General features: G+C 38.7%; 1 protein-coding gene across 1 annotated transcript; it reads left to right on the top strand.

Annotated features, from left to right (window-relative positions):
• Window positions 1–7,529: 7,529 nt before the first annotated feature.
• On the top strand, window positions 7,530–7,826 carry LOC104423651 (protein GLUTAMINE DUMPER 6). Its single transcript, XM_010036114.1, has one exon. It carries the CDS (start codon window positions 7,530–7,532, stop codon window positions 7,824–7,826), a length of 297 nt encoding a protein of 98 aa, XP_010034416.1.
• The last annotated feature ends 8,313 nt before the right edge of the window (window positions 7,827–16,139 follow it).

The following is a 16,139-nucleotide window of genomic DNA, read 5'->3' as shown; positions in this document are numbered from 1 at the left end:
TTGTGTCGATTGGGTTTTTCCTTTTCTTAACTGGGTTATATACAGTAAGTTGTCTTCTTCGTTTAAATCCAAAACCCTAAAAAGGCATTCTCTACTCAATCCTGTTTCGATTTCGTATTCATCTTCGAGAAAGTTGTCATCTTTTCTTGGGAAAGCGAGTCAAGGAATCTTTCAACGACAAGAAACGATGTCTTCTTCTAGAAGGTCTTCAAGAATCGCAAACGGGGGACCACGAGAAATGAGCGAGGGTCCTACCCATTTCGATCTCACCGAGGAAGAAGAGTTACCGAGATAGCAACAGAGCCCGATTCACTCTCAGCCACGTCAATCTCCATTATCTACCCCACAGAGTGTGGACCAACTATCACAGGAAGAAATAATCGAGGAAGCAGACCCTGTAAGAGTCCAAAAACCCTCTTTTATTTATAAGCTCTATCGTGCTTTGAAAAGCATAGGAACACCGCTGAACTATGTAGATGATTTCCTTAAAGACAAAGGGTATGGAAATGAGTATGTCTTTTTGCGACGGATGGAGGATTTGGGAATTGCTCCCAAAGGAAAGGCTGAGGAAGCACTTGCGAACATTCCAAGTGACCCTCGTGTAGGAAGATTTAATCGGACTGACGGGAATGATGATGATAAACTGTTTAGAGAATTCCAACCCAGGATGAGTGTTGCTGCGAAAGTGAAGGGAAAAAGAACGGAGTTGTTCAAATCAAAGGAACAGGAGGATCTGTTCTTCAAATTGTTGAAACGGGGGGTAATAAACCCCAGGAGCGTTGATTTTGATTTTCTGGATGCCATCAATGTGAACTTGAAGGAGAAGTTCAATCTGCTTCAACTAGAGCAATTTTGCTCTGACACCACGATGGCTATGCACGATTGATAGCATATTTCTATTCGAATCTTAGTTTTTAGATGCGAATAGAATATCCTTCATGTTCGAGACCAAGACTATGAGGTAGATGTGGACATGTTGGCGTACATAATTGGAGTTGAAAGAGGACGATATCAACCGATCAAGGTTTCAATTGCTCGTACCACACTTGGAACTTGTCAAAGACAGGAGTACGAAGGAAGAGTTACCTACTCAAGAATGAATGCCATCAACATCTTACTTGCACAAAATCGTGATCAACCTGTCTCGAGGCCAAAATCAACATCAAAGACAGATGTGTCTAACTCGAGGCGAAATTGATGTAGGCGATCAATTCAGAAAGAAGTTCTCTCTTCCTCACACCATTCTCTTCCACATGTACAGAGCAATGGTAAAGGATAAGGGCCGTTGCCTTACTCGGGTCTTGTGACTAAGATCTTCGACACTTGAACATTGAACCTCCACGGACTCTTTGTGTTTGACCATGCGACAAAATGGTGGTGGGTTTGAAAATGCTGACAAAAATGCGTCCGAAAGAGCTTGATAAGGCAATGGAAAAGTTCAAAGTGAAAACTCCAGCTTAAACCTTCTCAAGTCGAAAAGGAAAGGGAAGGAGCCCATGGGTGCTCCATCCAAAAAGAAAAGAGCTCTAATCTTAGAGGATGAAGATGAAGAGGATGAACTCACTATCTCTACCCTGGCATTGAAAAGACTCAGTCGGTCTGTATCCAAATCAATGGATCGACAGGAGAAAGAAAAAGACGCAGAGGAACAAGAACAGAGAAAGCGAGAGGAGAAAGAAGAGAAAGAAAAAGAAGAAGAGGAGAAAGAAGTTGAAGAAGAAGAAGAAGCAATCAAAGAAAAGTCTGCGAGATGATGAAGCCGGAGAGAAAGGCAATCAAGATTCTACCGAGCATGACCATCACTCTTCCCCAAATGAGGCCTTAGAAACAGGGGGAGATGTCGAGCAAGGAAGGACTACACCATTTCCTGATCACAGTGAAGGTGTGAGTCGCTTGCAAGCAAATCCAGAAGATATTCAGGCTTCTCAAATGCCTGAAGAAGGACATGACACCTCAACGCCAAATTTGCGCAATTACACCGAAGTTCCATCGTCTGCCTTCACTCCATCTGATAGAGCAAATGTCAGCACGCAGACGGACAATACCGCAGATTTTCGTCGTATCCTTGATCTTCTTTTGGCAATGCGGGGTCAAATATATGCTTTGGAATGTGAACTTCAAGTCTGAAGAAATTTGGACAAGCGTCTTACGTTACCTGTCGGATCAAATGCAAGACCTCGCTCTTCAAATACAAGCAAATGCCAAAGGAGTAGAGGTGGCACGTCTACGGGAAGACTTGAAGAGGCTGGAAGGCGTCGTACTATCGATGGGAGATTTCCAGATTGTGCGCGTTCCCAAGCAGACTTGACTCTTTCTCACCTTTTTAATGATGACAAAAAGGGGGAGAATTGCCAGCTTTGAACTGAACTGAACTTTGATTTTGAATCTGCTTTTTATTTCAGTTTGTTTGGATATCTATTATTTCAGTTTGTTTGGATATCTACTTTTGAGTATGACTTGGGTGTGGTGGACTTGGTGAATTTGACTGACTTGAGTGCATGGATTTGAAATTGACTATTGCATTATTTATATCAAGTGTTATTGTATGGCATTACTCATGAAAGACTAACTTATTTTCTATGGATGCGAGTCTAGTTGAGTTATTAATCTTTATGAGATATCCATATTGCTTGAGTAATGTTTTTGCAGTCAAAGTTGTTCAAATCTACAGGAAAGTTTTGTCACCATAAAAAATGGGGAGATTGTTGGAGAAATCTCTCTAGAGTGTTTTGAAGCTAACAAAACGTTTCTATCGCCTAGACGGAAGTTGTTCGAGACCCTTGTACTTAGAGTCCGAAGACTTTCGATCACCGGACTCAGCACTCAAGACTCAAGACTCAAGACTATTCTCATTGACAGCTTTCTAATCCAAAGTGACGAAGGCGATCCCGAGCTAAAGTGTTTGATTAAGGATTTGGTCTTATCAGCTGGAGAAGATCTCTTGGCTGGATTTGTTACAACGGATTAATTATTCGAAATCAAGATCATTTGAAGATCCGATGATTGACTAAATATTCTTGGAATGTTCTATTCTTGGAAACCAAGATCCCGATTGTATGGGCGAATAGGATTGATGGGCTATCGACATGTTCCTTTAATAGCTCGAATGACCTTCTTAATTGATTACGTCCAACGGGAAGATTGGAAGAATTCCTTTGGTAAGTGCCAACGGGTATGATGGCATAAAGGAGTATAAAAGAAGACGTTCCAGTTATTCTAGTAAGTGCTCGATAGAGAAATTCCAGTCGAAGCTCCTTGATTATTAGTCGATTCATATTGAGCGAAACTGTACACGCAAAGAGAGTCTATACTTAGTGATACCTTGAGAGAGTGTGGTAGATCTTCTACACCAAGAAATCAAGGAAGAACAAGTGCTGTAATATCTCTTTGTTCATAGTGGAATCCAACCAGTGGGCTGTCAGTGCAGAAGAGTGGACATAAGCTTGAAATAAGCCGAACCACTATAAATCTCGTGTTTAATTTTCTCTTCCCTACTCTCAGTCTTACTTTGATCGTTGTTTATTTACTGACGAAGAAACATTGTCTCATTTCTATCATCTGTCTAGTATTGTGCGATTATCATTAGAAATTACTCGTTATATCTATTCACCCCCCCTCTAGATACTTGTACTAGTCATATCATCGCTGCCTTCTCCCATCTCTGGCAAGGGCTTGCTAGCCCTTACCTAGGCATTGATGATGCCACTAGCCATCGTTTGTCACCCCATTGGCAATGGAGCGGTGGCGACAAGCGAGAGGGAGCCTTCTCGCCTCTATTTTTTCTTTTTTTCTTTTATGTAATTTTACTTTTTTAAAGTTTTTAATCTAATTTAATTTAAATGCAACTTGTATTTGGAGGAAAATGTCCCTGATTTGCCTAAATTTTTGCCGATTGGCGAGCGGACTAGGCTCTTAATTTAAAATAATCACAATCACTTTAGGCCATTCTTTGAGATTAATATAACCACTTCAAGCTATTATTTAAAATAAGGTCCATTCCAGACCCTTATTTAAGAAAATAATGGCATTTAGGGTCCTTATTCCTAAAAAATAATATATAAATTAGCAATCAAATTCCATCCACCACTCTAAGACTCATTTGCCCTACTCAAAAAATAATTATCCTCACCCATTTCCTCTCTAAAAGATTACTACCGTGCTAACTCTCAATCAATTATTTTTTCTTCTTACACATCTATTTAACTTTGTGCACGTGCGAAGAGCATGGCCGAGGCCAACGCTAGTTCAGAAGTTAAACAACGGGCGCTCCTCAACTATCCAGCATTAACAAGAGGTATCTCAGCAATCACGTCAGCTACCAATATTCGACGAGTACAAAAGGAAGTCAGTGCGGCACTTACTTTAGTCTAGCTATTATTCCATTGTTCTTGCATAAATTATTCAAGAGCAGACCGGTGTTAAACGTGCATTAAATCAAAGAACAGACAGGCATTAAACGTGATTAGGATGCATTAAACTTTTCGACACAGTTTGTCATCTGGACGGAAGGGCAAAATCCCTGAAATTGTAGGTCCAAACGCGGCCAGATGTGCAGTTTCCAACACAGATATTAGAAAGCAATTGACTAGTAACAGCAAAAAAAGAAAAAAGAAAAGGAAGTAACTGATTAACAATGTTGACCTGAAGCCATGTATGTAATGATAAGCATGGTTTGTCTTTTAAGTGAATTTGTTAATAGAGCTAGTAGGCAGTATATTTGGCCACTGACGTCAGTTGAAGTCCCAAAAGGCAAACATCAAATCTCAAAAATGAGTTTTTCTTCCAACTAGTAAGATGGTCCAAAATTATCCGCAATATTATTTTAAATATCGATATTGACATGAATTTTACCAAGAATTTCAAAATAAATATTCAAACCAATCAAATTTCCGCTCGAGTTTACTTGAAGTTCATGTCTGAGATTAGAATGGTTCCTTTGCTCTTCTCCATTGGCTCCTCTTTGTTCATCCTTTGCTCTTCTCCATTGGCTCCTCTTTGTTCATAGAAAATTAGAGGTGATTCCTACAAGATCATTTTCCAATTTCATATACTCAGTTTCTTTTCATGGGAATTCTTAACCATTTGATGTCTATCTTTTTGCTTTCGTAAGAAGAGTGTATGGGATATTCATCATCCATGATGGCCTATCGCAAGGAGAATCATCGGATATCTTGTGGGATTGTGTGATATTCAATTGGAATTTTAAGAGATTTGCAATAATTCTTTCCCAAACAAGGCATAACTAGAATTTCCCTTAATTAAAAGTATTCCTACATTCGTTGGTTTTTATGTGAAACTTTTGTTGCCGATAGTGCGTTGTTAATATATTTCGTATTCACTAATGGTAAAAATTAACTATTTTTTCAAACTTCATAATTTGGTTATATCATTATTATTGATTAATAACTCATGACTTGAATACTATATTTAATATGTCATATAGACATTCATGTCATAATAGTGTAACATCTAAACTTCCATACTTTAACAACTTGTGAAAGAAGCACAAGATATTGTTTCGAAGTTATAATAAGGTTTTATAAAATATATTTTAAAGTGTAAATGCAGACTATTTTTCGAAGTTGTTGCTGTGGTAAAAGTATGCTTTGGAGTAATAATATTAGCTAAACAAAAAAAAAAAAAATTAGAAACATTAAAAACAGTAGAACACCAATGGACGAAAAAAAATATATTATTATTGTGTTGACGCCCATTATCGAATTCTCTGTAAATAAAATTTATGCTGAGGGCAAAATTCAACTCTTAATTTTGTTATCATTGAACTTTTGAGTGAAATAATTACCTTGCCAAACTATGGCAGATTGTCGCGTGATCTGTTCCCGAGGCGAACCCAACCCACCGACTCTCCAGGCTTAGCTAAATGCGAAATTCTTGTATGGACCTAATTAATCAAATTGAATTAAATGATATTGTTGATCTTATTAGACCAAATTGGAATCTCAGTAGGACTCACAAAATCAATAATGAAATTCCACTCGATTCAATGCGCCCACTTCTAGGGAAGAATTTCCATCGGTGGGTTTTGCACCGGCCACCACTTCTCTCTTGATTTAATCATATGTATAGTAGTATATTATATCTTTGGACGTTCTCCCAAAAAAGTAGTGTTTTTTTTTTTTAAAGCTGGTTGACAGTGGATTCTCCTCAATTTTCATATAAAATTTTATCTTGCCTTTCTGCTTTTCAAGAGTTAACTTCCCCGTAATGTATATATATATATCCCATCTAGTATTTGGGAGAAAACTGGATTTGGATATGTTTGGATATAATCCGGATAAAGGGTGGTAGAAAATCAGAGAGAATATTGAATATGGAAAAACTGAGGGAAAAAATATATATTAAAAGAGGAGAAAAACCCTATGGACTTGCTTGTTGCTCACCGTCGTCCCGCCAGCTGTCGGCTCACCATCACCGCCCTCGAACCCGAGTGCCATTTCCTTAGATCGCTGCTTCCAGCTTTGTCACGCGCAGCCATTCACAGCATTGACTTCGTCCAACAGGTTTTAGTTCTCTTTTTTCATGGCAGAAGTTGAGAAAATTTTTAGCGCCATCGAGAGGGAACACTGCTCTTGTTTTTATCATGCTCTTCTTTTGCTTCGATCTGAATAAAAGGATAGCAGTGATGATGGGTCATCGAAATGAGAGTTGTTTACCACAATCCAGTTCTGTTTGTTGGGACTTCCTGGATTTCTGCCTTGTCCCTACTTATTAATACTCTGTTTTGCGTTGTCAACAAGTTCTTGAGGTTAAAAAGTTGTGAGTTTATATTTTTTTTCTTTTGATTTTCACATTTGGGTGATGATTTGTTTAACTCTATTTTAAAGAAGAATTTCACAGGAAATAAATGATTTGAGTTTAACTGTGGGGGACTTAAGTATTGTATTTCATAATATTAATCCAAAAGGCAACCTACAAAGAAGGAAGATTGAGCAATCAAAACGAGAAAATTAGCAATTGTGGCAGCGTACACTAGACGTAGAATCATAAATTTCCCTCATTGCTAGAGGATGAAGATGAGGACGATCAGTGATATCTCATCTTCCTTCACTACCGACCATGAGAGAGAAAGAGAGATTAGTTGAATGAGACTGTCCATATATTTCAAACTCTAATTTGGATAATATTTATCTGAATTCATATTATATTTAGATATTACTAAACACTGTATATGATATTTCAAATCCTATCTTATCCTATCAGGTAAAAATGTCTAGACACCAAATGCGGAGGCTATTCACACGTGCGTAGACTACCGGGTTTTCTTTCTTTTTTTTCCTTTTTTTTTTTTTTTTGCGGGGAATAAAGTCGCACTGATTGTTAAAGCATTCTCTGAAGCGACGGAGAAACTCCCATGGAAGAAAGCGACACAGTGGACGGTGCAGAAATTCACCCTATAAATTCATTCGCCACCTTGCCTCTAAAGAAACTCCATCCTCCGGTAAGAGTCATCACCCACCAACAAAGAAAGAGCCAAAAAGTTTCAGAACCTCAGAGCAACATAGAGAGAAATGGAAGCTACAAGTTCTATGTCAAGCACCCACATATGGAGCTCTCCGATTCCATATCTCTTTGGAGGACTGGCTCTAACGTTGATCCTCATATTCACAGCACTGATCATATTGGTGTGCTCATATCAGAAGCACACATCCGGAGAATTGCGTGAGGCCGATGAGAAGCTGCCGAAAGCCGTGATCATACCATTGGATGCAGAGCCGAAGATTGTGGTGATCATGGCCGGAGATGACATGCCGACTTACATTGCGAAACCGGTCACTCCTCTGCCCATCTGCTGTGATCAAGTCTAATATACATTCACCAATCACTGCGAGTCCTCTTTAGATCATGTGAACCGCAGCAAGCATTTGGTACAACTAAAAATTTTGTCCTCTTTCGGCCATTTGTGCTATCCGAATATGTAGAATTGAAGAGTATTACAGTGTTTCTCAAAGGATCGGTACAGTTTCTTCATTTTAAATTTGTTGTTGATCCTCAAATGATGAACCCTTTATTCATGGGATGGAGACACCACTAATCTCTGAATTTTTGCAATGAATAATCAAAACCATGAAATTTACTCATTGTTGAATTGGAAGATTAACTATACGCATTCTTGTTCAAATTACATCCTTCGGTAAAATGCAAAATTTGAATTAGAAAACATAAACCCTTCAGAGAAGGGGGAGGGAGGATGAGGAAGAGCCACCGCTGCCTAGGCACAGGCGAAGGTCTGGCATCCCTCACCGGGCTCAGCCGAGCACAACAACTGCAGCCCGGCGAGGGACGATCAAAGGTGCAACTTGTGGGACGATTTCCCTCTCGGATTTGGCCGCAAAGCCACTGCAAGATTATAATGTCTGGGTTGAGTTTGGGCTTTATTGATAATGGAAATAGCAAGCAAGCTTTAGATGAATCATTAGGCTGAGAAAATTCATGTAGTTATCTGGAAATAAGGTAATTAGCCTTATAGCTGGAGAAGCACATCTGGTCACAGCAATATATTTCGCTTAGCCTGTTGACAGTGCAACAACTTCTTGTTCCTTGGAAGACCCAGCAAGAATTCCAGAGCCAAGGCGCAAAGCATGGCATGAAGTGCTCTTAGTCGAATCAACGTTACCTCCCCAGTCACTGTCGGTGTAACCCACGTATCCTTCTTGGGGCACGGTAAAACATCCCATCACTTCGAGTGCCTTGAAATACCTCAAAATCCTTCTTGCAGCTTTCAAGGGAGACATTTTTGGATTCTGCATAAAACTGCTAACGAGGCCGAAATCAAATGTAATGTCTGGTCTGCTGGCTGTCAAATAAGGCGAACTTCCAATTAGACACTAATTAGGGACATCAATCATGGCTCCTTTTCTAAATTTTGAAATCTTCAACTTCGCTCCAACATGGCTTTAAAATATCTTTGGCATACTTCTTCTGTGATATAAAACTGTCGTTGTCTGTTTGCTCAATTTCAATGCCTAGAAAATATGCCATCAAACCCACATTAGTCATCTAAAGTGAAGCATCATAGCCTCCTTGAAATTGGAGACTTTTTTCACATTGTTGCATATGAAACAAGTCATCAATATAGAAGCGCACAATATGCAAGTCTCTTTGTAAATTCTTTTTGACATACAAAGTGCGCTCATAGGGACAATTATTGCAAAAACCAAATGATAAGAAACAAAAACAGAATAAGTAGATAAATTTGATGCCATAATTACATGGTTTGGTCGGCACTCTCCTACACAAGAAGAGTAAAACATGATTTTACCATAAATCAAGTGACACAATGAATATTACAATCATACTCGAGTCATTCAACACTCTTAGTGTTTTTGACCCTAATTACACTTATAACCTAAGTACTTAGCCCTCACAAAATCTCAGGGCAAAGTATTATGCAAATGTTGAAAACTTGGCACTAGTGAACACTTAAGTGTCAAAAGTTCTAAAAAGTATACTTAAGTGCCATTTAAAAAAAAAAAAAACTCAATACTTGAGTGACAATTCCAATGAGGATTATTGGAAATCTAACGTGACATTATTTTAAGAATAAATTGATCTACATGGCTAACTAGAATTGCCTACTCATCAATGAATGTGCAAAACGATGTCATTTTGCCCCAAAATTAATTTTTAATATAAGTATTGATTAAATTAAATTAAAAAACCAAATTAAGAAAAAGGAGGAGTGACAACAAATCAACAAGGGCCTCTATGGCTCTTGTCGTCGTTGCCGCCCCATCATCATCAGAAAGGGTTGGAGACAGTGGGGCGAAGGTCAACCGAGGTGGCCAGCCCTTTCCAACGATAGTGGGGCGACAAAAGTGGTGAGGGCCAATGTGTGGTTGCCTCTCTTTTTTTTTTTTTTTTTTTAAATAATTATTTTAATTAATATTTATATTAAAATTTTAATTTTGGGGTCTTATAGTGCCATATGGATAGTTTTTTTTTTTTTTAAAAAAATTGCCATGTGGATATTTAAAAAATTCCATGTCAATTAAAAATCGCCGAAAAATGCCACGTTAACACTTTGGCCAGAATTTCTCACCATTGGTAGTGTTTCACTCTTTTCCAATTTTGGCACTTAAGTGTATCGTTCGGAACTTTTGATACTTCAGTGTTCCCTTGTGTTAAGTTTTGGCACTTACAATGTCCGCGTCCCCCAAAAATTTCATGAAATAATCTCTTAATTTCACAAAGGAATGCACAAATGTTACCATAAGATTAATTGACTTTGAAAACACTTGCCATTTGATTAGGATGTAATTTACGAGCATGCCGTAAGATTGATTGTTACAATCAATATCTGATAATTGAAGCATTATCATTGCAAGATTTAGCTTTTAAATTAGGTTTCCATTCCACAATTCCTAAAAATGCTTTGTAAGACTTTCAAACTTGTAAAAGATGTGAAAAATTTGGGGCGCGGGGCGTACGAAGTTGAGTATATAATTGTAATTGTTTTGAAAAGCAATGGTTAGGCATACAATTGTAACAAAGATATATTCCGACAGAACTCTAGATTCTCATTGTTTTTGCAAGTGTCGTAATGTGAGGTGACTGCCTTACAAAGTATTTTTATTGACTCAAAGATACGAGAGTTAAGTAATATGTTATAAGTGAATTATTGACCTATTTTCTAACATCTTAAACTTTTAGGGAAAACGGTTCGTCTGACATGGTATCAGAACACAAATTATTAGTGCAGATTCTGGCACTTTCTTGTTAAAAATGGTTTTAGAACAAAATTATTAGTTCAAATTCTAGTACTCCTTGAATATTGTTTTGGTTACTGTTGTTCTCCTGCCTTTCTTGTTTTTAGTTGTCTATTGACGTGGCTACATCAGGATCCTGTCTTGTGCGAATAAGGACGGATTCAAGCCTTAAGCACGAGGGAATCGCTAAAATATTGTAAAATGCCGACCCATTTCTTAACAGATTAAAATTTTGGGAGAAATGATTTGTCTAATAACGTAGATAATGGTTCCTAATTGTTTGTAGAAATTGCCAAACGCAAATTTTCAATTTTACCTTTTTGTTATGTTTACTCTACATTACTCGTTGTCACGTTCATAGAGCTAAATAATGTGTTGGATGCAGTATCTCCATACCTAAGTTTCCTTTATATGACTATGGAAAGAACCCGTGCCGTCGATCTACTTGGTGCTAGTTATAGCATGTGAACTCTTCACGGAAGAGAAACGGGGCCCTCATAAATGTGCTTAGACCTGTCAAACTAATAGGATGGTTTGAGCTTGGGAGGGTCAAAATATGGGCCCAATTTATTTAACTCATTTTTTTATGCAATACAATTTTTGCGATCCATATCCGACTCTATCAAGACCAATGAGTACCCAACTCAATTGGGTTCCATTTATAAGCAAAATTTCCCCTTAATAACAATTCACAACCCCAAAAAGCCCAAACCACCAAATGGCTGACAAACCATCAGATGGTTAAAAAATTACCGACATGGATCCTTACTAATTGTACTTCAAATTGCATCTTCTTAGTCTCTATAAACCAAGATGGTAAACAATAGATATCGAATTGAAATCCCCCATTTTATCTAGCTTCTTTCAATTATAAGAAACATTAATTCTAGGGTTCTAGCATCGCCAGATAAAAAAGACATTCATTTGTAATTTTTGGGTTAGCGTCGAGAGTAGTGATGAGAGAAGAACAAGATTACGTCTATTGGGTCACTAGTGTCGAGATCAATAATGGATGAAGAGAGAAGGGTACAAATACTTTGAATTGTTGTAAAAAGTAAAAAATTGCTTAGCTATTTTTGCACAAGAGATTGGTGAAAATAGGAGATGAGCAAGATCTTGGTCTAGGATTTTTGAATTTCCTATGAGTAAAGTTGATATACCTGTTTTAGTCTTTAGAATGCCAAATGAGTTAAAATATGGATCATTGAAGCTACCCATCACGAGCCATCTTACTTACCTTCTTTTCCTTTTAACTCATTTTACCCTAATGTATTATCAAACAAGTCATGCTCTCCACATGGGACCCATTAAACATGAGCTGTGATTCACTTAGTTGGCTTTATTGCAAATAAGTAGGGCTAAGTTGAAATGGAAGGAAGAGTTTGAACTTGATACCCAAAGGTGGGATCAAAGCAACACAACTGTCGATGAATCACTACATGTGACAAGTTGGAGAGATGAGAAATCCAACTTGTGACATCCTGAATGTTTGCCTACTTATTTAGCAAAAATTTTAAAAAAGATTAAGGTTGGCAATTGTCAAGGTGGAAATATAAATTTTGCAAGATGCCTTTGAGAATTTATCTGACATATTTGAGTCCAAGAATATAGGAAAAATTCATTGGACAATTATAGAATATAGTTTTGACTATATTCTCGTGTTAAATTGGAATATAATGGCCAATTTAATTAATGTGGCCATTATTCCCTAAGGTATACCTTGTATCAAATAATGAATGATTAAATTAGGATAAGATAAGTCACTATTAAGCCCTAATCACCCTTGGCTAGCCACGATATCACCTAACCTTAGCCCTAAAATCCATCTTCACCCTTAAAGGATTTTTTTTTTTTTTTGGTGTCTGAGAATACGCAGCATTTCAATTAAGTAGGGAAAATATTACAACCCATATTTAGGGTTTCAGTACATAGCATATCCAAGAGGATTTGAGGAGGTGAAAAGGCCTAGTTTGGAGCTAGTGTGCCATGGCCATGGGCCTTGGCGGCCCAACCAGCGATTGAGTTTGCTTCACGTCTACAATGTTGGATACATAGATGGGGAAATCAGATGATCAACGCGGCGCTCTCCACAAACATTGCTCAACAATCCCATGGCGGCAACCGCGATCATTGACAATATCTACCATCATAAGGCAATCGGATTCAACTGCGGGTGAGTGTTTGCCATTCCTTTTTGTAGCAAATGTTGGAGAGTAATATTTAGGGCTTGAATCTCTGTTTGCGTGGGGAGAAAGCTGGTACTTTATGGGAGAAACCATCGATTAGTGTCCCCAGTGTGATCTCTCGCAAACACACACAATGGATCCCATATGACTGTTTGCGGGAAAAGCCCCATCAATGTTTATTTTGATTGTTCTTGGTTCTAGAGGAGTCCACACCTATAAGTGTTCGGTAAAGGTTGCCCCCAGTGCCGACGCCAACTCGCTGAGTTCGACAAGGAAGCTCTACATTTGTGAACACCAAATCTACAAGTTGTTTGGGCTTTATGCATTGGTATCGTGAGATGAAGTGGTTTCGTGCTTTCCAAATCTGCCAAAGAAGGGTTGTGATGGTCTCCGGATCAGGTACGTTTGCTCCACTTGCAAGTATGTCTGCTAGCCAAGCATCCATACGATGTGTATTGTAAGCCAATATGTCGATCTTGACCATGGGATGGGACCGGATGCCCTATGCCCATGGGCGAGTAGAAATAGATGTTCGGTGGTTTCAGGAAGTTGAGATGGGCATAGCTAACATACCAGGTCGAGAATGATGTGTCGTCGGTATAGGTTATCCCTTGTAGAGAGCGCATTGTGGCAAAGCAATTGTAGGAAGATTCGAACTTTGGAGGCGGTCTTGGCTTTCCAAACTTGTCGCCATAATCGAGATGGAGTTTGGTAAGATGTGGATGCGAGAGGTGGGAGCATGGCCGTGGGCTGTCTGCGAGTAAATTGTAGCCACTTTTCACCGTGTATACTCTGTCGGCGTGCCTGTCCATATAAGTTGATCTATAGTGGAAGTAGGGCCTAGAATGAAAATATAGTCCTTTGAAAAGTCGACTCCACATGGATGATGTATTTTGGAATAGACGTTATGCCCGTTTATCAAGAAGTGCTTTGTTAAATGTAAGTAAATCTCGAAAGCCAAGCCCCTATTTTCCTTACTCTCTTTAAATAGGTCCCAACTTTTCCAAAGTGTATTCTCGAACTAGTACAATTAGTTTGCCACCAAAACTTTGCTATCTTCTGCTCAATGGACTTGTAGATAGAGACCGGAAGCTTAAAAATCAACATGGCGTCTTGGGAGGGCCTGTACCACGATTTTAACAATATTTCCTTCCCACCTTTCAATATGGGGTTTTCTTTCTACCCCGCCAGCTTTGCACTAACTCGCCCTAGAATCAAAGCAAACATATCTTTTTGGAAGCCCCCCAATCAAACGGTATTCCCAAGTATTTGTCACTTTTTCAATCACAGTACTCTCAATTCTCTAGCCAGATTTTGCTTTAAACTACTAGGGCATGCTTTATTGAGGAAGAGGCAGATTTGTTTCTATTCATAGCTTGGCCGTAGCTAAACAATATTGTTGTAATATGTTCTCTAAATTTTGGCATTCAAAGAGTTGGCCATCTAAGAAAAATATTGCATCATCCGCAAAAAATAGATGAGATAGGGTAGGACACTACTTGTTAAATTTGATACCCTTTAGATTTCCCATGTCATTTTGCTTGCTTGATGAGGATAGATAAGACATTTGCCATAAGGATGAACATATATGGAGAAAGAGGATTGCCTTGTCGAAGCCCTCGTGTTGGATGAAAATAGGGTAATGGCTCACCATTTAATTTGACACTAAGGGATACTTGTAGTTATGCATTGCATCACCCATTGCACCCATGTACTTATGAAATTCCGGTTATCGCAGTAGGCCTCCAAAAGTCCCACTCAACCTGATCATATGCTTTCTTTATATCTAGCTTTAATATGGCCTGAAAGTTTTTCTTCCTTGCCTTGATCTTTAGTTGATGTAGGACCTCTTGGACCACCAAAATGTTATCTTGTATTTGTCTACCAGTCAAAAAGGCACTCTGTTCCATTGGAATCAACTCAGGTAACCAAGGTTTCAGGCGATTCGCTAGTACTTAGGATATTATTTTATAGATGAAATTGCAGAGACTAATGTGACAATATTGATCTAACCTTTCAGCAAGCGGTGTCTTGGGGATCCGAGTAATAAGTGTTCTATTGAAAGCTGAGGGCATCACACCTTATATGAAAAATTCTTGCATAGAGGTAAAGATATCTTCCTGTAGAATGTCCTAGTAAGTTTGGTAGAACAACCTATTAAAACCATTTGGTCCCGGGGCTTTGGTAGCCCCTAATTGAAAGGTAACTTGCTTACGGGTAAGACAATCTCCATTTCATTGTACCCAAGTATCCTATCAAGTCATTCTTTTACCACATTCTCCCATCTCTGTTGTTCACCCATGTGAAAGCACAACCCTTACTCTCAATATCCATTAACGAACAATCATTTATAAAATCCCGAAAAGATTGCAACCTATAGGACTCAGCTAGTCTCTTACCCACTTTCTCCCAATGATATATTACCTCATTAAAATCTCCAATGCACATCCATGGCGAGGTTATTAGAGTAACTAAGGTGTCGCAGATCAGCCCAAAGTTGCTTGTCGTTGTTGATAGACCGGCGGCGCACGAAGACAGGTAAGTCTCATTGGGTGTCCACTCGATGCAATAGTGCATATCATGTCAATAAAATGTGTAGTATGCCTCTCTATACATAAGGAGACCTAATCATTCCAGAAGACCACCATCCCCCTAGCCAAACCCATTGGGCTCACCACAAAAGATTTTGGGAATTTCAACCTTCGCTGATTTTTGTGGATCACAATGTCCTGGTTTTTTGTTTCTATAAAAATACTACGTTTGGCTGTTCATGGGCCACTAGGGCTTTTAATGCTTGAACTATCGGATTGCCCAAATCCCCGGCAGTTCTAGCTAATTAGCTTCATTAGTCACTTGGTAGCTTTTTAGGGCAAGCCACCACAGCCCAACTACCTACCTTGTCAACCTCATATCGAGTTATCCTTAAGATGAGATTCATCAAGATCTTTAGTTATTAAAGAACGCGGTCCATAAGGAGCATACCTTTTAGCTTTCTTGAGTGGACTCGCTTTAGTATGCATTCTAGTACTCTTTAGTTTCTTTGTTTTGGAGGAACCTACCTCGGGATTGTTGATCATTTCATGTTGCGCCATATCTTCTTGGGGAAAGTCAGTGAGAGGTGCCCTCATGAGTATTGAATTTGTAGGATGATCAACAAGTGGTACTATGCTGACTTCCACGTTGGCTTGTTGCTTGTTCATGCTATGAGGAGTAATAGGGAGTAAAA

This window comes from Eucalyptus grandis, chromosome 10 (genome assembly GCF_016545825.1).
Source record: "Eucalyptus grandis isolate ANBG69807.140 chromosome 10, ASM1654582v1, whole genome shotgun sequence".
In the NCBI taxonomy this organism is placed as follows: Eukaryota; Viridiplantae; Streptophyta; class Magnoliopsida; order Myrtales; family Myrtaceae; genus Eucalyptus; species Eucalyptus grandis.
The sequence above is the reverse complement of the archived record's forward strand: the minus strand, read 5'-3'. Positions and strand labels throughout refer to the sequence as shown.

Bases quoted from the DNA above. Each gene is read 5' to 3' on its own strand.
- LOC104423651 (XM_010036114.1), top strand. From the start codon at position 7,530: ATGGAAGCTACAAGTTCTATGTCAAGCACCCACATATGGAGCTCTCCG.